General features: G+C 35.7%; 3 protein-coding genes across 3 annotated transcripts in view; all 3 read right to left on the minus strand.

Annotated features, from left to right (window-relative positions):
• The window catches only part of LOC116159994 (protein CBFA2T1), a 75,072-nt gene extending 69,171 nt beyond the window's left edge, over positions 1–5,901 (minus strand). The window contains exon 1 of the mRNA XM_031473105.1: positions 5,651–5,901. Coding sequence (XP_031328965.1) covers positions 5,651–5,659 — 9 coding nt within the window. The 5' untranslated portion in view covers positions 5,660–5,901. The remainder of the gene's footprint in view (positions 1–5,650) is intronic.
• A 12,601-nt stretch (positions 5,902–18,502) lies between these two features.
• LOC116160000 (intraflagellar transport protein 52 homolog) lies at positions 18,503–20,301 on the minus strand. Its single transcript, XM_031473114.1, has 6 exons — positions 20,276–20,301; positions 20,105–20,223; positions 19,840–20,054; positions 19,404–19,786; positions 19,030–19,174; positions 18,503–18,982 (listed from the first exon to the last, which is right to left on the minus strand). The coding sequence occupies exons 1-6, from the start codon at positions 20,288–20,290 to the stop codon at positions 18,573–18,575; spliced, it is 1,287 nt and encodes a 428-aa protein (XP_031328974.1). The 5' UTR covers positions 20,291–20,301; the 3' UTR covers positions 18,503–18,572.
• Positions 20,302–20,355: 54 nt separating this feature from the next.
• Positions 20,356–27,907, minus strand: LOC116159991. The gene is made up of 8 exons (XM_031473102.1): positions 27,766–27,907; positions 27,615–27,713; positions 27,384–27,563; positions 22,109–25,801; positions 21,978–22,059; positions 21,098–21,250; positions 20,904–21,053; positions 20,356–20,621 (listed from the first exon to the last, which is right to left on the minus strand). The coding sequence occupies exons 1-8, from the start codon at positions 27,808–27,810 to the stop codon at positions 20,413–20,415; spliced, it is 4,611 nt and encodes a 1,536-aa protein (XP_031328962.1). The 5' UTR covers positions 27,811–27,907; the 3' UTR covers positions 20,356–20,412.
• Between the last annotated feature and the right edge of the window lie 87 nt (positions 27,908–27,994).

Raw genomic sequence — 27,994 nt, forward strand, 5'->3', positions numbered from 1 at the left:
CGAAGAACCAAACGAGAATAATCAAAAGAACTCGACAAAACGAATGACCCAAAGAAATGGAAAAGTCCGAGGAATCCGTAGTAAATGATGAATTTAAATAGTCGTAGAATAAAAAAAAAGGAGGAATTCGACAAAAGGGAGGACCTCAAGGATCTAAAGAATTCGAATAATGCGAAAAACCGGAAAATTTCAGAATCTGAAGAATCTTATGGACCTGATCATGAATTTGGCTAATATCAAAAACTTACAGAAGAACCTTCCGGATCTGAACAATTTGAAGGATCTGAGAGATCGAAAGAAGAGAAATCTGGTGGATCTGAAACACTTCAAGGATCTCAACCATGTAAAGAAAACTTCATCGTGTAAACACTATCAATCAAAGCAACAAAAATAGATTTGATGCACTACAGCAGTTACAATCCTCGTAGTTGATGGCTTGTGACCCTGTAGATAAACTCATTTAAAGAAACAAAAGTATCTGGTGCACCACATGCACTGTTGCAACCCAGGCAATTCACGCCACGTCAGAGCGAATTTTCTTTAAAAAATTAAAGCTCTAAAATGTGTAGGGGGTATACTTTTATATGCAATTGAAAGACCCTGTAAACAAAACCATCCAGCATTTGCTTAAAAATTTGTAACTTCAGAATGAAGAGGAGGTACACCTTTATATGCAGATGAAGAGCGCCATAGGGAGCATGTAAAATCAATTCAAGAAATGAATATATTTTCACGGGGTGCGATCACAAAACCGAGATTTTTATATATTAGAAGCATCAGAGGGATCTAAAAATCTTGTTAGGTCTACTTACAAATTTGAATATGTACCTACATTCTGACAACTAGTGCGTACATTGGTGCATTTTACGGAGTGTATTGGCAGTATGAAAGCATTAAAAAAAGGTCCGATCGAACTGAAAAATGGTAATACAACTGAAGAATTGGAAGAACCTGAAACATCTAAAGGAATGTAAAAATCACAAGAATATGTGGGCTCTAAAAAACTAAAAAATGAAAAATTCTAAGAATCTAAAACTGATTTTAAAGAATGTGAACAACAGAACGAATTTGAGAAATCTAAACAACTGAAGAATCCAAAGAATATAATGAAGATGAAACTGATCAGAAGAATCGGAAGCATTCGAAGGGTTCGAAGAACTTAAAGAAAGTATCGAATCTTATATCTAAAAAATGAGGGAAAACTAAAGAATCAAATTCATGCGAAGAAATTACGAAAATTCGAACAACCTGTGGAATTTAAAGAATTGAAAAAAAATGAAGAATTTCAACCTTAAATATGAGAGGGAGAAATTCAAGATTTTAAACGGGTCCCAAGAAACGAAAGAATTCAAATAGAGGATCTGAGAGGGTCAGTAAAATTCAAATTATCGAATCTTTCCAAGAAGCGTCCCAAGTATCTAAATAAACTGATCGCAATAATCAAAGGGACGAATCTGAAGAAAAGGAAACAATCGAAAAAACGTCAGAATACAAGGAAACTGACAAATTATTTATTTATCAATGAGGGGGCCAAGTGGAGTGGATTCTCGCCTGTGTCTGAACTTTACCCCTTTTAGTTGCCTTTAGTTTCTAGTATTTTCGGTTTCGGTTTAGGCTATACGTCGTGAATGGAATAAAAGAAACCAGGAAAAACTACCTACAATTATTCCATTATCTATAGCCTCGGTGCTTAAAATTGTCTACATTAATGTCATTCTTGACACGTAAATTCCTTCAGCATACTACGTGCATGAAATTGTCTGCTGACCCCATTCGTGCGTCTAATGCGGTCATATTTCACTTATTCTTTTGTTCCATCTATTAGCATTTCAACATTGCAGGAATGGCCAATTCTCCCAATGGCACGTAAGAAGAGGGTGGTGAATTTTACGCTTTATGGTGGGAATAGACAATATGCCATTTTCTTCCTTTTTCCATTTGAAATTTGACCGTCGAGGATTGTTTGGTTTTTCTATATGCTAGATCGTAATTAATTAAGTTTAAGGAATGAATTTCTAGAACATTGATCTGGCGATTTGATTTTTTATTACGTCTTACGAAACCTGTGCATAAGCTTCCACCAGAAGACAAAATGATGGTTAACTTTATAAAGAAGTATAAATTGTGCACAACTCCTGTGCAGATAAAGCGCATTTTTTAAACCGAAATAGTTTAGTAAATAAGGTTATAAGGTAGTAGCATACTATATGCGAGTATATTTCGATTTTACTTTCTTGGTAGATGATTAATATCGGGAGGATCTTTTACACATAAACATTTAAAGGCCAACTGGCAAAATTTACGCTATATAATGCAAGAAAATCAAGCCCTTAGAAAACTTCTCCTAAATATTGCATTTTCTCTTTGTGGCCTACTTTTTTCCAATATTTTTGAGATATTCACAATGAAGTTTTCACATTGCCAGTAGATCCAGGCGATAGCCGAAAGTACCAGATCGACTATATTCTAATCAAGCAAAGATTTAGAAACCAAATACAAGACTGTAGAGCTTTTACAGGGCCAGATATCGACACTGACCATAATTTAGTGCTAGGTATATGTGATCTCAAATTCAAAACACTGAAAAAGAAAACTAGTCACAAATAGGATTTAGGGAAGTTAAAAAATGCGGATGTAAGAGTGGCCTACACACAGGAATAGAGGATATAGCGCAGTGGTTCCTAAACTGTTTTTCATGGCGCTCCTTTTGGAAGTGTTATGAAAGGGAAAATTCGATACGGCATTCAAAACAATTAAGCAGTTTTTTGGAAAAAGTAGGACAAATGCAATGGCTTAAAAGATGATGACGGTTCAGTTTTGTATGAAGATAAGGATATTGCAAAAAATGGAACCAGTATATAGGAATTCGGTTTAGCGAATGAAGAGCTGGAATGAGAATGGAACGTGGAGGAAATGGGTGATTGCATTTTACGAATTTGATCTGATGATAAACAGAAGCCGTGGGATGACAGCTGCGTGGGTGAATAACCGAACAGTACCGTCTCCAGAACCAGGGATTTCATCATACGAACTTTGGTATAAGAAGAAGCTCGATAAAGTACTCGGTACTAAATGCTTTATACACGTACGAAAGTAGAAGAGGGGGAAGTTTGAAAAGAAAGCTCGTCGAGGTTATCTCGTTGGGCATTGTCGGCATTGGGGATTGTGTCGGATTTCTTTCAAGAAAGATGGTTTTTTCTAGCGTAAAGGAATGGGCAATGGTGAAACGACGATTGAAGTACATATATAAAAGGGACCCAGAACTATCGAATTTTGTACAATCATCGGGATCTCGAAGCATTATGTGATGCTGGGGCCGAGAAACAAGGAAATCAGTGACTGGAATATTGTTCAAGAACCCTGGTGATCCCATAGCTTGGTCAGGTAAATTGCAAAAATGCGTATCTACGTCTACGGTCTACAACACAATGAGTGACTGTTGCGGCAAGTTTCGCTGTAGAGGAAGCTATCTGGATTACAAGGATTCTCTATGAAATGGACTGCAAACTCCTGTGTTGAAAGTGGATAATGAAAGCGAAATTAATATAATGAAGAATCCTGTTTCCCACAGGCGACAAGGCATATTGATATCCAATTAGAGTTGCGTTCAGCTGATGATCTGCTCACCAAACCTCTCACTAGACTGCGCTTCGGGAGCCTTCTTAGCATCATGGGAGTAAGTGAAGTGAAAAATCCAATAAGCAGCCCTTACTGATTTTGGATGTTACAGTGCTGATATGAGAGTCATAGAAAATCAATAACAGATATTGAAAACTGTCATGTTGCCTTTTGCCATATTAAATTACATTTCTTTTTATCATTAGTTACAAGTGTGTACCACTTAATTTGTGCAAGACTTCTTTAGAGCTCATCAAAACGCATAGACTTTTCATTTCGTAGTATTTAAAGTGTACTCCGCTTCATCTAGACTTTCATTTCGATATGAAGATTGGGTCACGAGTCAACGCACGTGACGCAAGTCGAGTCTAGTAGACCGAGAGATAACAACTTGTGCGATGATTAGTAGGTACCTAGACGTGTATCAACGCAACTATCTCATAGGTTTGTTGAGTAGTCCAACCTATTTTTTTTAATTTTTGATAACACAATAACAAAAGTTTATTAAGAAACGTCTGTCATTCATACATTTCATTAATACATTTGATAATTCATATTGACAGACTCTGCCAATTAAAATTTTTTAGCAATTTTTGAAACATGAGATAATATATGGTACCAAGCGACTAGACAATGAAAAACGTCTGTCCATGTGCTATTAATACAATGTGCAATTAATGGCACACGTTTATTAATAAACTTTTGGTTTTACTTTCAAAAATTTGGAAACTTAGATAATAATTCATTAGACAGCTGAACAAACGTATTAAGTTTATACGCTAGTTCTAACCTACGTAAAGAGAAAATTGCGGTGAAAGACGTTTAGTAACCATCGCACAAAATCTGTTGTTATCTCTCGGTCTATAGTGAGTCAAAAGTTTATTCGCTGACCCAGAAGCCCGCTAGAACCTGGAGACACACATGATTCGATAATTTGGTTAACACATGAACTAATTCCGTCCCTGGAAAACATGCAATGGAAAATGTTATAAAATCAATCACAAGGAACTTTCTACGTATTAAAAAATCTTATGGACAATGGAGTAACTACGACCATAACGATCATAAGAGGTTGCAATAAGCGATAACAATTTGTCAAATTTAGTTAAAAGTATTTTACATAAAAACCGCTGTACCATGACGAAATTTCGAATAAAATAGGGGAACGTAATTAATTACTTCACTTACTGAAACTGCAAAGAATTCGTATAATAAATATCGACAGGTGAACCGAAATTTTCATCCTGAAAAATGTAAAACTTATTTCCATTCAAATGTCAACAATGCATGAATGAATATAGGGGAGATATCGAACATTTAAACAAAAATGTCAACAGTTTCTATGAGGCATAAATTTTCGTCATATGTAAAGGTAGAAAAATCTTTTGATATATGATCCTTTTTGCGTGTAACACAAATTCAAAAAAGCATAAGAACCGCAGTTCGTAATCCATCAAAGACAAATGAAGATATTACAAATGTAAAGCTCTTTGGGCAATTTAGTTCAAAGGTACACTACAGGTCTTTCTAGTCCAATAGGGTGGTATAGCACAGAGGTCGTAGATTGTGGGTTTAGCGGTAAGGGGTGAACACCTGGCGGGATTACATACACCTGCGCACCCACTGTATATGATAGCTATCAAATTATACTTCCGTTATATCATTTTCAGATAATCTTTTTTTTAAGCGTTACTTATTGATTTTTATTTTGATAATGGTAAGAATATTGTTACGAATTAGGAAACGCGAACTATTTCACATAGAAAAAGAAAAATTAGTAGTTCTGTTTTCAATAATTTATTAAGTAGAAAGTTGCGGCATGGAAAAACTTTTAATGCCTTCTTATTGACATGTGCCTGTCGATGCTAATGATATTTTCCAAGTAAAAACCACACCATACAATGTCATATAAATAATAAATGTTTATGAGTATGGATAAGCGCACACCACACATGACTTTTTCACACAACAGTAGAGAGAAAAATTGAAACTTCGGCCACAAATTACTAATTTACATCAAACACCAACTTACCTTTTTCATTAGTGACAATAATTACGAGGCCTCTTTCGAGAATTGCACGATAACCCTTTGACGAAAAAAAAAGTTAATATCACATATTACGATTTACAAAAACTATAGCGAAAAACTTAACGTATGATCACAATTGTTGACTACATAAATAATATTCAGGTAATGGTTTTGGTAATAATTGTTGGGGGGCTCTTTCTTAAAATTTCGTTATGATAGTTTCTGTGAGCGTGATTTTCTCTTGGAATGTTTCGTGAAACGCGTTACCCCAACGTTGTAGAAAGACTGCGCGCTTTCAGTTCTCTCGTTTAAAGCTCACGCACGCCTAAAGAGCCAGCGTGATGTTTTCAAAGTGCGTTCGGTTTTACCTTTTAAACATAAAATTTTTGCCATGCGCTATGTGATAATCATTGTTCTAAAGGTAAGAGTGGTTATTACAATTACTGCGCGCAATTAAAAATGAATGTCGGGCTTCCAGGTTTTAACAAAGTTACAAAAAAGGGCGCGATAAAAAGTTTATATTTTGTCTCGGATTTTTCAAAACTGATCGAATGCCGTTATGGAAAAGGATTATGGACAACAAATATGCATATTACTGTATAAACTGATATGATCTAAGCTAAGGTATAAATCGTTAGAACTGGACTACTAGGTACAAATTGACTTATGATTTGGAATTGTGCTAAAAGAGGTCACCATTCAGAACAGTATGGATTTTCATGGATTTCCTTTGTGCAAAAATATTGATCAACGCATTTCAGCCATCGATTAAAAATTGTTTCTAGAGACGTCATTTTTCTAGAAAGAACAAGATAGTTAAAAACGCTTCATTGGTTTATTGTTTAATGCGGTGCTCAGAATGAGATTTAGATGAAATTATTTATACCTTAACCTATAGTGACTATTTTCCTTTTAATTCTACAAAAACAAGCAAAGTCATTCTCAAGGAAAGTTTAATTAGAAAGTTGAGAGGAACAATGAATTTTAATTGTTATTTTAATTATTATTTCATGGGAATTCTGGGAAATCCGAAGAAAAACTTTAGCGAAGCTTAAGAGGAAGGAGAAGGGAAATTCAGAACATCTGATTGGGAGTGGGAATTTAGGAGAACTTGAGAAAGGATTTGAAAGGAACTTACTTAGAGAGAATATTTGAGGGGAAGTTATAGGAAGCATTGGAAGGGAACTGGAGGAACTTTACCGAAACTTGGTAGGACATTGGAAGGAACAGGATACGAACTTAAGGAGGAAGAGAGATTAAGAAGAAACTTGGTTGGTAACTTAAGAAAAGATTCTAAGATTGCGATCCTTGCAGTTTTGTACCCTGGCCCAATGAAATTCTCAGATATATTATTATATACAGTGCGTTCGAAATAAGAGGGCCACCTTAATATATCTGTTATTTGACACGAAGAAATTCGTCAAATGTAATTTTATATATGACACTACGATCTATCCGATCACATATTAAAACTTCCGATACCACTTTCGGTTTAACCGAAAACTCATGCAACTTTTGTTTTCAAAATGCAATGCCTATGTTTTTTAAGATAATTGAAAATAGCAACCAATTTGCTGTACATCATAAAATATGCATATGGTTGATATAAAAAAAAATTGAGAAATTCATGATTTAATATTTAGAACACTTGGGAAATCCAGCCGACCGTGTGCTGTTAGGATGCGCGGTGTTTGTCCTGACAGCAAACGGCAGGCTGGATTTCATGTTTTCTAAATATTAAATCGTTGCTCTATTTTTTTTGTTGTCGCACAGCAAATTTTTCAAATATCTTAATAAAAACATACCGTATTTTGACAGTTTTAGAGGGTACAGCGGGTTCACAAATTATAGGAAGAATGCTTTCAATTCAAGATATGTTTGTTAATTAAGGAGCATTCTTCAGAATAGACATGAATTTAGGAGAACCACTGACTGTGCAGCCATTTTAAAATACCAAACCGAACGCACATTTTTTCAAGTATAATGTTCCAAAAGACGACCTATATCATAATTTCATACATGACCCGCAGAGTGGTAAAGTACAACATTTTATTAATTATGCACACATTAAAATATAAAGAATAAGTATTTTAAAGACGATTATTTTATATGAACACCGTAACATATCATTTCCTGACAATGACAATTGTCATTTTATTTTTACTACCTAGTTATTTTAATAATGCCCCTATAAATCAACTGTTTTTGCTAACTATAGTCAGCTTGGGGTAAAAACTGACTTATTTTGAATCAATGTGACTGCACCAAAAGCTCAAAATTCCTTGTACGTTAATGATGACCACACTTGTTCTTAAATGTTGCGTAATTTTATATTTTATAATTATATTATTTATACGACAATTGACGTATACAATGATGCACTGTTTATTTCTACTCAATAGTTACCCCAATATAAGAGACAATTGATTTATAGCCGCTTTATTAAAATTAGGTAGTTAAAATATAATGACAATTGTTGGTTATATCTTTGAAACGGTCGAGAATATAAACATACAGTTTATTAGCGTTATTGTCTTCCATTAACATCTACTTTAATTTTTCAAAATATTGGCTCTTCCTCCTGGGACACTCTGTATATTGCAGGGTATATTGTGATGGCCCATCAAACATATTTTGCTATACATTGACCAAAAGAGATTTTTGATCATTTTTTACCACAAACAAGTTTTAGTAAACATAGCGACAATGGGGTTTTCCGCGTTTTTTCAAAAACCTTGAAAATGAACTCCAAGCACATTAAAAAAATTAGTGGTACTCAAGTCAAGAGAAATCGTTGTGATTAGCAAACACGATTCTAAAATGTTTGAAAAGTTTCGAATGACCGCCAACGTTGCTGTGACGTGACAACGCACGTTGGCGCTCAGCCGTAGCATTGCTTACAATCGCTTCAGAGAAAGAAAACGTCGTTTTGACGGAAAAAGGCGTCGAATAATTATTGCATTTGTGCCTGGGTGTGATATCAGAAGTCATCGCGAACCTAATAAATTGTATATAAACGTCCCAACAGGAAATATACGAAAAAAAGTTCGACGTGATACCGCGAATTTGACATCCCATTTGTATTGTTGTGAAGACGATTCTAATTAATTAAAGTGCATAATGTCGATTTACTTTCAGTCAGTTATCGACGAAAATCCATCGATATGTAATATTGTAATTGCAATTCAAAATATGATTTACTTCGAACTCTGTTCTGGGCATATCTGTGCCCTTACAGTGCACACATTTTTTTTCTATTTTCACTTCCACATATCCAACACCCTAATTTTCTCGTTGAAATCCGTAAGGTGCATACTGTATTAGGTACCTACACTATACCTTGCACTATACACACATAACTTGATGTTATACTTCCTATGAACCATAACAGATTTGCTTCTGGGCTTTGACTCCACTCAAACGAGTGGCATGAAAAAACTCACTTTTCGAGAAAAAGGCGGCGACCATTAACACTTCAACCTTTGGCAGACTATCTAACTGCCCCTTTACGAACCAGTCAGAACTCGGTTTATGGCAGATTGCCATAATAAGTCGAATCGAACTCCTATCAGTGTCATGCACTAATATAACTCCCGATCGGCAACCCGCGTAGTGACGTAAGCGACGCTCGGCCAATATCGGCATGTCGTCGGTTGCATGACAAAATTTGAAAGTTTTACGATATTATATGTTGTTTATTGATTAGCAATTAGGAAAAAAAGTTTTGTATATGAGATGTTTAATTACAGGTTATAAACTTTACAGTAAGACACAAAAAAGTTACAATATTTTTTTTCAGGAAGACCCTATTCTTTGTAAGTGTGGTATATCTTGGACTAACGTAAAAAGCATCTTACGAATTCCTTGGGATCCCCATAGGATAATTTTTTGAAATCTCGCACCCAAAATCCTTGGCAATCATTTTTAACTCTCTTCCTATAAATCTTCCTGGAAAATATCATACCCTCATCGAAATGTTCTTTAGTACCTTACAAATTTCATTTTGAAATATTATTTAAAGTTGGCTTATAAATATTCTCTTGCAAAGGATTTTCTCGAAAGTGTCGCTTGTAATGTAGGAATTTTGATAGAAACCTGTTTTGCAAACTTTTTAAGAACTCGAACTTGATATACAGTGTGTCCTCCGAACTTCTGGGGATCCGCCCTCCTCGCTTGGAAACTAATGTGTGACATAATTTTAGTTTATACAAATCAAGGGTGCCTTTGAAATTTTCAAAAAACCTTTGTTGCACCCCAGTAAAGTGATCTTTGGGGACGAGATACTCGCAAATGTTATTAAGAAAAGTTGTTCAGGATGTGTTTTAATTCAGAGCAAGTTGATATTGAAGTCCTCAATTTACCTAGGTACAGAAATTATAAATATTTTAAATTATATATCGAAGAGTTATCGGCAAGGTTATCGGCTTTGCTGCCCGGTAATTACAATGTTTTTTAAACAGTTTTTTTAGTAACATTTGTTTGGATTTCCTAAAAAAATCCAGGTAAAAAATACAAACAAAAAAGTCAAAAAGGACCTAGGACTTTGAAATTTCTCTGAACTTTTCTTAACGTTGCTCAAAATTATAAATTTTAAAATTTGTTGTCTTACTAGACACTAGTAAACATTATTTGAAATGAGAGTCATGAAATTTTATTTTTTTACAAAATACTAAATATAGTTATCCTAGTCTTGTTGTCCTAATGGGACGTTTAATTTTGATTATCTCGATTAATTCCAAGCCGTCCAATCTAATTTCTGCATAGCATTTCCTTAAAACTTGACTTCCAATTCCCAAAACTTCCCCTAGCATTTCTTTGAAGTTCATTAGAATCTTCTCATATTTCATCAGCGTTTTGTCACGAATTTCTCTATTCCCAAACTGTCTTCATATTTTTACAGAATTTTCTTTAATTTTCAGTTTCTTGTATTAACTTCTCCTAATTGCTATGCGAGTAACAGCACTTAAAACTGACGTTGTATTTCCCAGTTTGCTTTTCATTTCCTCAGAATTTGCTTGCATTTCCGCAGAATTTCATCTTATTTTTCTCCAGAATTCCTTCGTGACACATACTTTATTCTTGCTCCTTCAAATCGGATTCCCTGGACTTCCTCAAAGCTTCCTGTATTAACTTAACATTTCCCAATTCCTAACCAAATAATCAACTCCGTTTTTTAATGCTTAATTGCTATTTTCCGAACCCACTTCCTTCATGCTTCCTCAGAATCTCTACTTCAAAACTTCTTGTATTGGCTTCCCCTAATTTGTATGCGAGTAACAGTATTCACTTAAAACTTACGTTGTATTTCCCAGTTTGCTTTTCATTTCCACAGAATTTCATCTTATTTTTCTCCAGAATTCCTTTATGACACAATTTATTCTTGCTTCTTGCATTACTTTAACAATTCTCAATTCGTAACCAAATAATCCACTGCGTTTTTTAATTCTTAATTGCTATTTTCCAAACCCACTTCCATAATGATTCCTTAGAATCTCTACTTCTCCCAAAACTTCTTGTATTGGTTTCAGCGTCTCCAATTTATTGATATATGTATATCCTTTAGATTTTAATTTCCAAAAGTTTCTTTTTTATTTGCATAGAATCTCCTTTTATTTCAGTAAAAATTGTCTTATATCGCTTAGAATTTACTACTAGATGCCAATGTCTATCATTTTCCTGAGATTATCTTAAGATTTCCTCTCTAGATCACCAGAACTTGCTAAGTAAGAATTTTCTGAAAGTTTTTCGAGTATCCTTTCACTTCCTCTTAATCCTCCTTTTTGTATTGACTTAAATTTCCTGAAATTCTATACAATATTAGCTTTCCGGAAAATTATCCTCTGTTTTTTCTGAGATTTCCCGTATTCCTTAGAATGGCTGTTTGAATAAATTAATTAGTCAGATTAGATCGTAATTTGTATGTAGTTCTAGCTGTACTTTAAGTACAGCATCCGAATGTCATGTAGTCATTGGAATGCTTGCATACTGTATGGTGCCTGGCCAAACAAATAAATAAATACCTAACAAATAAATAAAGTTTTCTCTTACTTCCACAAAATTACTCCGGTTTTTTTTTAGTAAATTGTTCTCGACCTCAAAATCCCATTATATCCCTCAAAATGATTTTATACCTACGTGTCACATTTAATTCACACAACGTTCCTTATGTGACGTAAACCGTTGCACCATACCTGGGTTAATTTTCCTACATTTTCACGTGGTTCCCTTCGTATTTTCTTAAAATTATCATTTCGTCAAAATATTCCTTATAATCCCCTAGAATTTCAGAGTTTGCATTTACCTTAATTTCCACAATAGCTAATTATGCGAATTGAATATAAAAATGTTCTAAAAATGTTGCTTTCATGCTTTACAAAAGTTCCTACTTTATTTCTTGAGAATTTCCTTAACCTTTTACATTCGAATTTCTAGAGAAATTTTTCATTTTCCAAAACTTTGCGCACATTTCCTTGGAGCCTTCCGCATTTTCTCATTAATTTTGTTAACCAGCTTCATATAGATAGATACACACAATAAACAGTATCATAATTCAATTCAGTAAACATAAACGCAAATTTCAGGGCGTCTGCTCGGATACGTCCGAGTCTTGTTGACCCATACAATTACGAATTCCTCCGTAGTCCGTAGTGTTATTTTTCAGAAAAAAGATCGAGAAATTTATCTATGTAATTAGCTACAAATCAAGTGGTAGAAGCAAATAACTTTAAATAAATCTAGGTGGTAATACGGAGACTGAGCTGGGAAAATTATCTGCCATATATTCGAGCAATAAATGAGTTATACAAATACAACTCTACTATAAATGTGACGTCACAAACACGTGCTCAAGAGGCGATTTTTCACCTGTCATACCCAGTGCTCAAGAGTACCTCTTCAGTACCCCGAATAAGGAACCTAGCAGCAAAAACTAATACCTTTTACTTAACATACGCTACGCGGTCGCATAATGGAGAGCGTTTTAAGAAATTGTCGCTGCGAGTTGCGTGTTTACCTACTTCCTTTCGCATGCGGTTAAATGTAAATTTTTTTTGTCCGTTAAATTTTCTTTTAATATTCGCCATACGAAAAGAAAATTAAAATTGAAAGTTATAAAATGCGAAGTACAGGGAAAGCGTAAGAGTAGGAGAGGGTGCGTTTGAAGCTTTTAAGGCATCGGCCGCCATATTGGAAAACAAATTGCACGCTTTGCGTCTGACAGCACCTAGATGTCTCAAAGAGCGGACTCACAAAGCGCTCCTGCTTCTGACAACTTCAACAACTTTGAGCTTCGTTTGTTCAGTACAGAAAAACAACTGTTCGCCGGATTATGCTGTAGATTGAAAATCTAAAACGTTCTGTGTGTGTAAGTATATATATATTGAATTTATTCTACTTTATCAAGTTTTCACTCTATTTTCTTGTATTAGTCATGAACAGGTGGTATGCTTTCAACACATCTACCAAGAAATTAATATAAACTTGATAGAAGCGAACGGCCTTTAAAATGAAAACTGAAGCTATTACTTACGTTTACATGCACCTTGATGAAATAAAGTAATTAACAAGTTTCGTAAATGTAATTACAAAATGTATCGGGAAGTGTCCAATTTTCGTTTAAATTGCTTTTCAGCAACCAGGTTTTATCAATCTGTCATTAATTAATAACCTAATTTGCGAAATATTCGGATATTATTCTGATCGCGTGAACTGCACATGCACTGAATGTAATTAAAGTTGTATATTCGTTTTCGAAGTTAGGAATGCAGTATTCGAAATTAGGTAGGTATTTATTCAGCGAAATCAATGCTGAGTTTATTACAATTCCTCCTATTTTTACCTACGCCATATTTCGGCCTTGCATATTACCAACATTGTAGAGCTCTCTAGAGATATCCTTGTAAAATACAGTTAAATTGATTGATAAATCAGCGTTCTGTGGCTGAGTATATGCAATGAATGCTATTACACGGTTAATTCTCAAAATAAAGTTCAAAGTATGACCTAAATAGAAAACGTTCCCTACCTCTTATTCTACAAGCAATAACTTCCTACAAATAGTTCTATGGAAATCCCATAGTACAGGAAAATTGTCCAAAATAGACAAGAAAATTGCGAAGTAGTTGAAACTTGGTATAGACGTTTGAAAATACATATATTTCAAGGAACCGAAGAGTCCCTAACCACAAGAGGTGCGCTGGAGTGGTCATGCTCAAAGAACTGGGTGAACTGGATTTTCACTTTTTTAACAGGAAGTGGCAGTTAAATCCTATTAAAAAAAATACTTTGTGACATTTGTAGCGTATTTTTTAAGAATTAACAAAAAATGTGCTATTGTTTGCGTTTTGTCCGTGCGTCCGTCCGTCCGAACCCACTTTTACCGTTTTGAACTACGTTTAGGGAAATGGTACTAGAGTCCTGGAATAGGTAGGTTATGTCTTGAAGGTGTGCCAGGTGGCCATCATATTTCGCTGTTTTAAGCCCCCCCCCCCCCCCCCATTCATTATTTCCTGTGATGCTGTTTTTGATAGTAAAACGTGCATAACTTCTACATACTGAGATTTTGTATACACATGCCTTTAGTGGTGCCAAGTAAAATTTTTGTAAACGGGGGGTGGGGGGGTAAACAAACGTTCTACCTTTCATGATATTCTAATGAAAGGTCTCATCGAAACAAATTGGTGTGTACAAACTATTACTTTCCCGCAACGTTTATGCAACCGTACTGTTGAACGAAATAAATTGTAGTACCCACACTTGTACGGATTGTGGTCCTCGTGTCAAGAGTGTTGTAATAGGCTACAATGAGCCGTTGATTGTCTTCCATCCCCACTGTTCGGTATTTTTGATACTATGAAGCCATATCTGAATTTGGTAGAATACTCGTGAGTAATGCTGAGCGGCGGCCACTCAAGTTAGTGCTAATAATTCGGCCCTGATTTTTGCTTTTGCAGCAATTTTTTAAATTGGTAAAACCTATATTAACGGAAGATTTTAAATTTTCTTCTCACCGTATGCCATCAGAAAAATGCGTTCACCAGCTTCTCTTACTTATAATAGGGTTGTAATTTTGGTCATTGAAGGTTCTCACTATAGCTAATTGCATTTTGTTTTGCACGAGTTTAAAAAATGGTAATTTTTGCTTCTGAAACATACAACATGTGGTATCACTACTGAAAAAATTTTCTTAGTTTTGCCTTTGTCTGACTTTATCTTTATATTTTTTGGTGTTAAAGGCAAGAGAACAAGAGGATAAAAGTCCTCACCGACTACACGCATGTTCCCTTATTGTTAAACATTTCTATTGCGTCATACTTTCATTAAAAACAAACCGATACAACAAAATATCGAAGGATCCTCAGGATTACCATCACTTTTTTAACGACCACGAGATACATATGGCTGTCAAAAAAGGTATTAGATTCATATCTTGGCCATTGTCCTTGGTCTTTTTCCCAACGATCCCGGTGTAAGAATAACAACTTTGACTTGTTTTGAGCAGAACACGTCATAAACAGCAGAATTTTTGGTCTTCCTTATTTCGCTGGTGCCTTTACACTGATAGTGGATACGGAGCAAGTTCATACTCATCGAATTCTTAAACAGAATATATTTATGTATAAGTATACAAAGTTACAAAGACTTCGCAATTTTCTTGGATATTTGACGAATTTGGATACAATTTGACTGTACTACCAAGGAATATTTAAAAAAAGGTTTCTAAATATATTTTAGTAGTGCCAAATACCAATGAATTTTTTAATGAGGAGAGGTTTTTTTATAGGAGGACTGCTATGTATGAATCCAGTGTTTCACGTTGTACGTTTCAGCAAACATGAGAATTTTTGAAATATTTTTTTCGTGGGTGTTAAACGAACTTTTTTGTACGTTAGGGGTGGATTTCACTACCTGAGACTGTAAAGGAATGCCAATGTTTTCGTGGTACCATTGTATATACACCTTATAATATGGTGGTACTAAAGATAAATCTTAAAGTTTCAACGCATTTACTCATATATGAGAATTTGAAACCTTTTCATGGATGTTAAACGGATTTTTTTGTAAGTTAGGGGTCAATTTCATCTCTGGGAATGATTTTGTCGGTACAATAGATATCTAACCTTTCCATTGAGTTTTTAATCCACCTTACGCAGGTTTGGTCAGCATTTCTTTAACTTCAATTGGGGTTTGATTATAATTGCGAATCGACAACCAACGCATTTTTGATAGCTCGTGATATACACAGGTCGTGTGGGTGAAATTCGCCCTTAAGAATATTCGCCCCCGGAAGATTCGCCCTCGGAACATCCGTCCTCGTTACATTCGTCCTAGTAAGATTCGTTCCCAGAAGCTTCGTCCCCAGAAGATTCTCCCTCGAAAATTGCGCAAGTGTTTACCTTATCAATTTAGGTGTAATTCGATCGAATCGTCAGTTAAGCGCCATTGGATTTGGAACAACCGGTGTTTAAATTAATTACAGTACTTATGGCAAAAATAATTCTATTTATTTACCAAACCACTCAATGTCATCTCCAATTAATGTATAATTAGGCATACCTACTGCGGCAGGAGTGTCGAAATTAAACTAATTGGTATAAAAACAGCCAAACAGGCAACGAATTAACTTGCTTCAAATGTGAGTTTAGCGGTTTTAGAAAGAAGTTTAATTTTAGACGATGCAAATTCATCTTTCCGAATTCAGGAAAATAATTAAATCTCGATTCGTAAGCAATACCTAATTACTGTTATTGTGTTTAAATAGTCTCGTTAGTTGCCCATTATCAAGTTCGAGGAGTAACTGCACGCTATTTATCTCGACGAACGGCACTAACTATTCAATATTTTCCTCTACCTCAGCAACACGTAAAAAGTCACAAAGTGACAAAAATCCTTTGATTCATCGCAATTAGTTAATACCTTTACAAGCGCAATTATTTTTTCCCTCTTTTTCCCCCTCTTTTTTTTCATACAACCAATATTTGCCTCTTACGGTTCAAGTTGTTATTTATAGATAGCGAACCCAAAATTGTATTTAAACGTCTTACATCGATCTATAGGTATGTTTAAAAAACTTTAGCCGGTTCAATTTTTACTTTAGGTACCTACTTTTATTTCAACGGCGGAAATTAGCAGTTTGTATGCAGAAAGCTCCTCGATTCGCGTATGATAGGAAATAGTTATTATTACACCACATCATTGCACAATCAGGGCATACGAGATGGATAGAGGGTGGATTTATAAAAAAAGTATTTATGCGTTTTGATTGGAGCGCGTATTTGTACTTTATACTTATATGTAGTAGCGTAGCGTACATTGTTACGCATGGGGTGTCAATTTTAAAACTTGCAGTCGGCCATATTTTCCAAACTAAAGAAGTGATAGAAAATCGCGCAAAACCGTTTCGGGGGTATCGAGGGGGAACCAGAATGACGTTATGGGTGACAACCCCCCCACCCCCCTTAACACCCCAGCTCTCCCTCTTCAAAAATCCTAAATGGCAACCCCATACTTGTGACACCGTAACGCCATTCTGGTTCCTCTCGATGCCCCCGAAACGGTTTTGCGCGATTTTCTATATCTTCTTTAGTTTGGAAAATATGGCCGACTGCAAGTTTTAAAATTGACACTCCGTATAATAGTTTTTTTCTGAAAGATGAACATACCATTTTTAGAGTGTAATTCCATATGATTTTCGCTTAAAAAAACACATCAACTTGATTGGCGAGTGTTTTACTTTTCCATCTTTGAGGTACTTTTTTGTGTATTAGACATTAAATTTAAGAAATTTATTGCCAGGTAAAATTATTCGCTAATTATCGATAATTTTCCGCAGCAAATAAACGTCACATATACACACGTAGGTACATTTAGATAATAATTTTCAAAGATTTTTCAAAGTTTTGAAAAGAGGAACCGGTACCTCCGCATGATTTCTCTTTAGTATCATCTGCAGTTAGATAAAGGTGTTTGATCAAATTTTTGCAGGGTGCACAATACAGCGGTCAAGTTTTGTAACGGTTTATTTTCTTCATTACGAGTAAGTGTTCACGGTATATACATATATTTATTGAGTGATCCCCGTAACTTTTGGGGAAGCAATTTAATAGATGGCTCCATCTATTGTTGCAATTTAACAACGCAATTCTACCGCGCAGCTGCTGTGGACCATTATTAATTTTTCCTTTCTTTCTGTGGAGAACCATGTCCAGTTACACTTCATTAAAAACCAACAGCTGAGGCGTTATCCATATTGGATTCATTAATTTGGGGATTCCGGAAATATTATTAGTGAACGGATGCGCCCTTAACCTAGGATATAATTGCGTTTTTTCTTCTTTATCGTAAGTAGGTACGCCATTTGCATTTTCAGTTATTGAAGTGTACATTTTCTTTAGGTTTCGGCCGACATTTGTCATAGTACAATTTCCATCGACGATTTTTGCTTCATCTATAGTTTAGTTTATCAAGAAAGAGGGGTTACCTTTGATTTTCTTTTAGGGTTTTAATTGTAGGGTTCAAGTGTTACCGGTTTCCAGTAAAACCGGAAGTGAAACGATCATGATAATATTGTCTTTCGATAGATTAAAACCATGTCGTATGTTATACGGATAAGCGAATATGGGAATATCTCAGATATTCTGTGAATAAACTTTAAAAGAATATTCTCCATTTACCACTTGGGATACTGAACATAAACTTGAAAGTACGATAACCGTTTCTTCTCAATATTCGAGAATGCTCTTCCCTTGAATATCCATAATGTTATCCAGATAGAAATTTGATGCTCATTCGGGAGTGGGGCATTTTCTAATACCTAGCAAGTTAAACTCAGAACTTACTGTAATTTTGTATTTTATAATTAAAACAGATACTCAAACAGGTAGGTGTGCATAAACTCGTACATCTATAACGATTTAGGTGATGTTTGCTACTGCAAACCGTCCTCAATCTCTTCTTGTTTTCGGGCGGAATTTTGTTTAAACTTATTGCACTGCGTCGCGACTTCAAACAAAATATCCTTAGAATCAGTTGAATCAATGCCAACATTGACAATTTTGGCGCATTCTTGTATGTAAAAATCGAGTTGCTGATCTGTGGGATCGTTACTAGGAGTTGTAGATAAAAATTTGTTGGTAAACTGAGCCAGTCGCGTCAGCGAAGAGCTAAATGCTTCGTCCAAATCGAAAAGTTCCAAAGGCGGCGGCGGTAGTTCGCGAAACGATGGAGGGAAAACGGCAGCCTGCAAGGGAGGTAGAGGCGCTTCGAAATTTGGACTTATTAACTTCAGTGTCTGGTGCTTGACGTCTAATTTGTCGTATAATTTAACGGCTTGTGGCACTAAAAGGAGGAATTTAAAAAAAAGGAGTCTGTGGCTGTTGAGTTACCGAAATCTGTATTCATGGAGTACATTTTGTGGTCAAATAATTTAGAGTAATCCGTCGAGATTGCATGGCCAATTGCATCAGTTAAGCATAGTTTAGCTCTGTCAGCGATTTCAGTAATATCGGGTACAATATGATGATCCCATATCTGTGATTTCGCCTAAATTACTGTGAAGTCCTTGAGTTGGTGCCTCAGAAACCTACGTGATCGACAATGTATGTGACTCCCCCAAAATTTTAGGGATTTTGATGCAGAATAACTAGAGCAACCCTCGTTTTTTCAATAAGCACATTGATATTTCATGAATTGCTTTACAGTTTGAGTTAATCACGTAGGTTTTTATACCAGCAACCCTCGACTATATAGTTCTACTTACTTCCAGATCGTCATCGTGATCTGTAATAACAGAAACTTTATCAGTTGATGCTAAAAACTCAAAAAGATATTCGCGAAACTTTTCATTATGTTCTTGATCGATATATTTATCTGCAAACATGTGCCCAGATCCGATTGTAACTAAAGTGCCTCCTGTATTTCCATTGTAATACATTCCACAGAGAGGTCGATCTGCGGGAAAAGTAGTCGCGCCACTAGTGAAAACAATCACACTTGGTTTATTGACATTTAACGTGCACCCATGTGGAACAACTAAATTCAATTGCACTTTTTCTTTGGTTAACGCTTCCAAAATGTTACCATCCTCTATATAACACTCTTTTGGATGGAAATATTTGTAGTAATGAGTTCTGATCAAAGAATCTACAATGAAAACTCCTTATATGGGTGTATTGCAAATGTAGCAAAATACTTGCCCATATTTGGAACCATCCCGTAATGTTCGAGTATAATATTAACATTACTAATATCATCTTGATTGCTTTCATACAGTAAGACTAAGATTTTGCCACCCTGGTCTAGGTACTTCTTCATCGCTTCAATTTCGGACTCGGAAAAAGGATTTCGACAACCAGGCAAAATCAAAATACTACATTTCTGTAGGACAGCGTCATTGATTTCTTCTTTATTGCTGTAAGAAGTGCAAATCAATGCAAATGCTTAGAGAAAGTTGGCACATACACCACAAGCTTCCAGTTGATCTTTAATTTACGTTGAAGTATTTTAAAGTTGTCATTCAACTTAAATAACTCATTTTTGGTAGCGTTAAATATTATGGTGCTTTTATTATCAAAGTTTATCTATAATCAAGATGTAGAATGCTAATCTAATTGTTATTATTTGCCACATTACCTCAATTGGTGCCATTTTTGCTAGGATGTATTGATTAGTGTGTATAGGTGTTGCTAGGAAACGTAAATAAAACGCCACAATTTATGAAAACATGTATTAAGGTATAAAATTAAAATCTATTCTCTGTAACATATACACTACTTTAACAAATGTTCTTCAAGATGCAATTCTTGTCTGAGAACACCATCGAATATTGCTTCGGGAAGCACAACCGTAGCAGGTGGAGTTTGCTTTAAAAACTTTGTGTATTTTGATTTATTTTCTGCGTTTGCAACGACGATTAGGTTCTCTGTTGATTTTGTTGGTGCCTTTAATAAACATTTTCCTCCACAGGATTCAACAGCACCTATAAAAATTTTCCCACTGTTAATAGCTCCCTACTATACCAAATTAGTTTGGTTTTTTGAGACGTTTATATATCGGGCGATCAAAAATGAATGACTGTCGAGGCCCCTTTGGAAGTTCAAGTTAAGTTCGATTTCCCATGTAAACAAAAATTCCAAAGGTAACTTGACGGTCACTCATTTTTGATTGCTATGTACTGTTTTCTATGCACTTACTAATTTCTTTAGCAAAAAAAGATAATGCATATCTCTTTGGTTTAATGTGTCAAAGTCTTAGAACTAACCTTTAAGCACATCAATCGCGTTGGTAACTGTGAGATACACGACATAATCTTCCAGCAGTTTATGATCTCGGCTCCTTTTCAAAGATTCTTTCAAAGATAATTGCCATTTATCTTCCGCCTCTTCATCTTGCAGTATGTAGTCCCACGGATCTATTGAACACAGTTAGTTAGCATTTAGACGAATAACAACGCACCTAAGAATTTATTCACTTTTTTACATTCTCTAATCCAATCTGGCGAACAAATGGGTTTGCACTGTCCAACGGCTGTTAAAAGTTTTTGAGATCGTTTCAAGCTTCCCGTCACAAGCACGGTGCATGCTTCAACAGAGTCTACTACTCTTCCACCTACAAGCAAGTAACAATTAATAAACAAATATGATACCTCAGGCCCCCATAAATCTGGGGGATTCTTTACGAATATCCACAAGGGTGATTTATTTTACTTGAATTTGTTGTCTTAGTGTTGTTTTGCTTTTGGACTTGTTTTGTAATTCCGTAATTCTTGTTTTAAGTTTCATCGCTTTTGTAAATTGTTTATTTCGATTTGTGTATTTAATTGTAAAACGCGAAATTGCGTGTTTAAAATGTAGGACATCTGGTTGTTTTGCGAAATTTAATTAATGCACGTGTTTTGGTGCTGATAACGAAGAGATGCAGCTGTTTTACAATGTGGGCGTTATTTCGGCGTCAGTCCCGCATTCTTAGAGGCTCACGTTACCGAGTCCATGTTTTAAAAAATGTAGATCATTTTATAGTGGATGTGGTTTTCCCTTAAATACTGGAATCAACGTAAAAACAAGGCGGATGCTAGCGGTTAAAAAAGCGTGATGAGAAGAAGTTGAGCAATGCTAATAAAAGATTTAGTGAACACGTTAATTCAATGCTTTCGGTCGTTAAAGTAATGAAAATGTCGAGACTTTTAGACGCGTAGCTCTCAACAGATCATGTTGTACCTGTGATCTATTGGGAGCAATTGTTTTTGGTTCACTACCATATTTTTTATGTGTAAATATGCTACATTTTGCAGTATTTGTACCCTATTTCAAATATCAAAACAAGAAATATGAATTACCTAATCTCCGAATCACAGACTCTAGATCGGGGCTGTCCAACATAGTAAAGACAACCTTTGGTTTCAACGCTCTCTTATTTCTCTGGAAAAAAGGCGTGATAAAAATTACCAAAAAAAACCTTCATACTTACATCAGGAGTACTTTCGGAAACCGTAGAATTCAACAACACTCTACCCCTAACGGGCGTTTTTGGAATAAATTCGTCACTGTCAGAGTCGCTAGTTTTATGTTTCTTTTTCGCCACAGCGTTTTCGCTAGCTGCATTTAAAACCCTCTTCCCCCGACCAACTTTACGCGTCTGTTGTTCACTCACAGATGTGCTTGTTGTAAGCTCCGATGATTCTTCCTTTTGTCTTTTAGTAACCTTAAAAATTTTCGTGCTACCTTCGGATTCGCTTTCTGGTAGTGCTTGTTTGCTCATTCTATTGCTTCTCTTTGAGTCTGCGTTATTTGCCTCGGTGTCCATAAATTTTCTTGGCACACTAGCATTTCTCTTGGGTCGCTTAGTTGCTTCAACTTCAGTTGCTGGTACATCATTAGTTTTGGTTGTCCCACGTGCAGATCGTGTTGTTGCGATTATTTCAGGTTGAATATTTTCACTTAAGGGCACATATTTCTCAGCCTGATCTTTCTTCCTTGTCGACTTCTTGTTTGGTGTGGAGGTGACAAGAGGTTTAGACGGCTGTGATTCTTCCTTTATATCCACTTTTGCATTCCCTTTGCCGCGCGTGGATCGCTTAGGACCCTCCGTTTTTGCGACCGAGGACACTTTGGACTGTTCTTCAATGCCAGAATCTGCACTTGCCCTTTTATTTTGAGGTTCAGTTAGTTCCAGGTCTTTGAGTTTTCTTTTATTGACTTGTGTTGATCGCTTAACATCCTCTGTTGTTGACCTTTTAACTTTGGACTGTTCTTCAACACTAGAGTTCTCTGGACTTTGAGGTTGCTCTACTTTCAAGGAGGACGGTGAGGTGACATGAGGTTTAGACGGCTGTAAATCTTCCTTTGCATTCCCTTTGCTGCGCGTGGATCGCTTAGGACCCTCCGTTACAGTTGTGAAAGATTGTTCATTGCCAGAGTCCGCTGAACTTACTTCTTGAGGTTTAGATTCTTCTTTTGTATCCAACTTTTCCGTGCCTTTGCCGCGTGTAGATCGCTTAGGACCCTGTGTTGTTGCACTTGCTCGAGGTCGCTCAATTTCTCTCTCTTTGTGTGCTAACTTCCTTTTATCGATTTTAGATAGAGTAGACATATCAACATCCTTATTTGAAGTCTGGGGAGAGTCCTGCTCTGGTCTCTCTGCTTTTCTTTTTGGATGAGTCTTCGATTGTGCTTCGTCCGTTTCCAATTTTTGCATCTCTACAAGTAACTTTGCTTTAGTTTTACTAGCATCAGTTGAAGGTGATTTTTTTGAATGGGCTCGGGTTCGACTCCTTTCATCCTGTTCAATGGAATCTTTGTCTTTAACTTCGGGTAGCGCCTTATTATTAGAACGCTGAGCTACTCGTCTCAAAGGTCTGCGTGTATCAAGGGTATCGTTTGATTTATCTTCAAGTTCAGTTAGGAGCGGATTTGAAGGTCTGGAATTATCAGCACCAACAACGATGTTCTGAGAATCAAAGACAACCTCGAGCTGACTTTCAACTTGTGGTAATTTTTCGGGAGACCTCTGAGATGCAAACATGTCTTCTAACTGTTTCTCAATGTGAGACCCTGCTAGAGCTTTTGAATTTAGAGTCACTACTTGGGTGGGCTGATCAAAGACGTCGTCGTTAAGGTGTGGTAATTTAGCTTCAATAAGTTGTGTTGGTTGCCCAAATACTTCATCTTCTGAGTCGGCCACTTTTACATCGATGAGTTGAGTTGGTTGTAAAAATATATCATCTGATGGTGCATCAACAATTTTATTATCAACAATGGGTTGAGTCGGTTGCATAAAGATGTCATCAGACTGAGAACTACTTACAGCCAGATTCTTCTTTGGGCTTGGGATAGCAGGTTTTAAAAATATGGGATCTTCAATTTCTCGAATAGGCTGAGTTGATTGAAGAAATATATCTTCGGAGTTTTGCTGGTGAAATGCAACTGGTTGAGTAGCTTGCTCAAAAATGTCATCTTGATCATTAGCAACAACCTGTTCCAAAACTTGTGTCGGTTTAATGAATATGTCATCATCTGCACTGTTGTTGTCAGTGGTTTGTTTACAAATGTCACCTCGATCTTTGGCTCCAGTTGATTCCAATACCTGTGTTGGTTTAATGAATATTTCGTCATCATCCACAGCAATGTTGCTAGATGTCCCTATCTTTGGCTTGTCACCTGCAGGTGGCGCCAAAAGTGCTTCATCATTCACCATTGGTTGGGTTGGCTCTAGGTAGAGGGAATCCATCTCTACAGAATTAGCCATTTTATTTACATCCTCAGAGCGTTCTTCCACGGCCACAGGTGTCGGCTCTTCCAGTTGAGTGGATGGAATTATAAAATCATCTTCATCTTCGTTAACATTGGAAGTCACAGCTTGAGTATTAAACTCAAAATCATCGAGATCGCTATCGGAATCAATACTAGGAACGCCCTTGTCCGGCATACTTGGTTTGCATTCTGCACTTTCCTGTACTTTGCCAATTCCAGTATTAACAGTTGTTGGTTCTCTCACCAGATCTTCAGCATCAGTATCAGAGTCAGAAGCAAGTTTGCCTTTTATATCATTTTCAGTATCTGTCTCTGAATTAGAAAGATTAGCCACGGTTTTTTTTATCATCTCCTCTTCCGCGTCCGTTTCAGAATCAGATTCGATAATTTTCGTCTTCCTCTTCCTCAATTTAAATCTGACAACCTCCTCAGATTGAGATTCTTTGCTGTTGGTTTCCGAATCGTCTCTAATGGATCTGATGGCGCGCCGGCGTAACTGATTGACTTGCAAATGTGATTGTGAGTCAGATGATTCCTCCCGAATGTCAGACTCATTGATAGTATCATCAATAACACTGGTACTGTTAAAACTATCATTGTTCCTTGAATCTTTTGTTAACTGAGTTGGCATATTATGTATTGATGTGCCTTCAAGGGATTGGGTTCTTGATTCAACACTCTCTTGAGCCTTTCTTGTCAGTTGCGTTGGCATGTTATTAATTGATGGGCCATCAAGGGATTGGGTTCTTGATTCAACATTCTCTTGAGCCTTTCTTGTCAGTTGCGTTGGCATGTTATTAATTGATGTGCCATCAAGGGATTGGGTTCTTGATTCAATAATGTCTTGACTTTTGGTATCTTTGGTTGGTTGAGTTGGCATGTTATGCACGGATGTGCTGTCAGGGGGTTGCATTTTCGTTTCGGGAATATTTTCATTCCTTGTTACCTGAGTAGGCATATTATGTATCGATGAGCCCTTGACAGCTTTTGTTAGTTGTGTAGGCAGGTTATGTATTGACGTGTTTTCAACTATTTGCGTTTCAATTTCGTGAATATCCTCACACAAACCCTCTTTTGGATGTGCATCACTTGCAACGACCACAGATTCTTGTACATCCTCGCAAAAAAGCTGAGTTGGCATGTCGTGTATGGAAAGAGCCTTTGATGGCCCTGGTAGATCACTAGGTGGTGGTAGTTGCGTGGAAACATCCGCAAAGTTGTAATCATCATCAAAGTAATTTTGTGGGTTCTCCATTTCAGGTACAGCATTGGATGTGCTTATATTACCCTCAACAGCCTGAGTTGCTCCATCGTAAAATGATTGGGTCATAAACTGTGTGTTTTGTGTGCTTTCCATACTAATTGTAGAGTAGTTGTGTCCACCATGTGGTGCTTGCGAAACTGCGGGTATCTAGAAAGACAAATGGATATATTTTCGTATCTAGTAATATTAAACGTTTACGATTTGGCGGAAAAGATTTTTAGATGTTTTCAAAATAAAGGTAATAAACCAATGGAGGGGTAAGGGCACAGTTATTTTACCGTGCAGCTCATTACCATAAGGCTCGCCATAAGGCATATCTTTTATCTACATTGTAACAGGTACTTGAGGGAGAGGACAGAAACAGAAAGGGTCAAAATTTCAGATTTTTTTAAATAGGTATTCAAAAAATAATTTTATTTTCATCTTCAAAAAGTTTTTTTGAGAGCAGAATTCTTTCTATAATTTTTGACAAATCGTACACCTTTTTGTGTGTTATGGTTGTTAAATAAAAGCATCATTTTGGGACTTGGGGACATAGATCCCGACCGAAAACATTTTTAACCCTTGGTTTTAAAAAAATGTTTTGGTTAGAGTGGCATTAATTTAAATCACGATTTCAAATCATGATGTTAATCACTATTCAATCATCGATTTTTTTAATTTTCATGATGATTTAACACCCCCTAAAGAAATGTTATTATTTTTTGATATTAAAAAAATTAATTATTTTGATAAACCAATATAGTGTTATTCCACAATGATCTCGTGGATATAAAAAAATTATGTGTTTTTCAACCGTGGATTCAGGCACCTCTTTCAAAAACTGTATTCCCTTAAAAGTAAAAAAAATCGGTAATTTTGTTTTTGAGATCTCAAACCCTTCAAAAATATTATTCCCCTCAAAATAAATAAAAATTACGAAAAAAATTGTTTTTGGAATACCCCAAATAAACAGCCAATTTCATCTTAATGGTTTAAATCTCGGTTTAATTGTATGAAAGGTGTATAAAAATCCTTTCAATTTTGATCATGCAAACCTATTCCAAGAAGGGGAGTAAGAAGAATTGAAAAATCTGTTCTTGCTCAGTAACTTTTAAGAAAAATTCGAGGAAAGATTGTACAATTGGTAATGTTGCAGAATTAACAATACTCGTAGAAAAACCTAAAAAAAGGATTTTGCAAAAACAGTAAAATTTAACAATGATTTTTCGGTTCTGATTAAAAAAAATCAGTTTTTGTCGATTGCGAACTAGATGATTATTTACATCCCTTAAAATTGTTATTCCTTCAAAATAAACGAAAAATATGGAAAATTTTGTTTTTGGAATATAGGGACACCCTGTATATCTTCCTCATTTTTCATATAATTTTCAGCATATCATGAATATCACTGAACTTGACCACAAAAGTATTTCCATTTTACTCGAGATTTTACTGGTTCATAATTACATAAAAATCTCGGCAGCAAAGAATGCTCCTGATGGCTCTTCTACAATAGCATGGTTTACTCGGGTTTACTATTAAAAACATATAGTCCATGATCCCAGGGCTCTAATACCATTGTACACTGGTATCAAGTGTTCTGTGACCGGCATTCTTACCTAATATTTATTTGTTTATATAAGAATGTCGTTATTGATACTCTCGTTGATTAAAACAGTAATCATCAATACAAAGATTGGAATAATCTCCACATTCTCTATAAAAAAAGTTTATTACATATTCTTACCGTATTATAAATTGCAGATACGTTAGCAAATTGAATAGAATCACCCTCCGAGAGCTCGTGCAATACTAATGGTTGTAACCTATTTCCACCCATGAATGTGCCATTAAATGACTGAAAATCGCTTATATAATGCTGCCGTTCATTGACAATCGTTATAATCGCATGTTGTTTACTTATATCCTAAGAAATTGATTTGCAAAAACCACACTTGTACAAGCGAACCATACAAACCACATGCTTGAGAGGAACCGTGGCGGTAATACATCGACCTATAGTATTTATCCCTTTGCACAAGTAATATTTTTTACCATCTATCTTCAAACAGGCCATCTAAAATGTGTTTTTACTGTACATTTAGGGCTTTCACTTTGCTAAAACTTACCTTGGCACGATGAGTGGATATGTTAGTAGCAGGGTTCATGTTCATTGCCAATAAATCGTCAAAATAATGGGTTTAATATTGTAAAAATAAAAACGTTAACAGTCATTTAAAAACAAGATTGTTTATACTTTATAGTTGATTTTCGTGATTTTTGTTTGTTTTGTTGGCGAACGTGAAATGTCACTAAAATCCACAGAGCTGTGTGTAGTTGGTTGCGTTCAGTGAAATA

This window comes from Photinus pyralis, unplaced genomic scaffold (assembly GCF_008802855.1).
Source record: "Photinus pyralis isolate 1611_PpyrPB1 unplaced genomic scaffold, Ppyr1.3 Ppyr1.4_LG1, whole genome shotgun sequence".
NCBI lineage: Eukaryota > Metazoa > Arthropoda > Insecta > Coleoptera > Lampyridae > Photinus > Photinus pyralis.

Bases quoted from the DNA above. Each gene is read 5' to 3' on its own strand.
- LOC116160000 (XM_031473114.1), bottom strand. The intron at 20,055-20,104 runs GTATGTGCCAAC...CACTTCTTACAG, and splicing joins ATCAACTGGAAGCTTGTGGT to CAATAAAGAAGAAATCAATG. The intron at 18,983-19,029 runs GTAACTCAACAG...TCCTCCTTTTAG, and splicing joins CTCCATGAATACAGATTTCG to TGCCACAAGCCGTTAAATTA.
- LOC116159991 (XM_031473102.1), bottom strand. From the start codon at position 27,810: ATGAACATGAACCCTGCTACTAACATATCCACTCATCGTGCCAAG. The intron at 27,714-27,765 runs GTAAGTTTTAGC...AACACATTTTAG, and splicing joins TATCCACTCATCGTGCCAAG to ATGGCCTGTTTGAAGATAGA. The intron at 22,060-22,108 runs GTAAGTATGAAG...CCTTTTTTCCAG, and splicing joins TTTCCGAAAGTACTCCTGAT to AGAAATAAGAGAGCGTTGAA.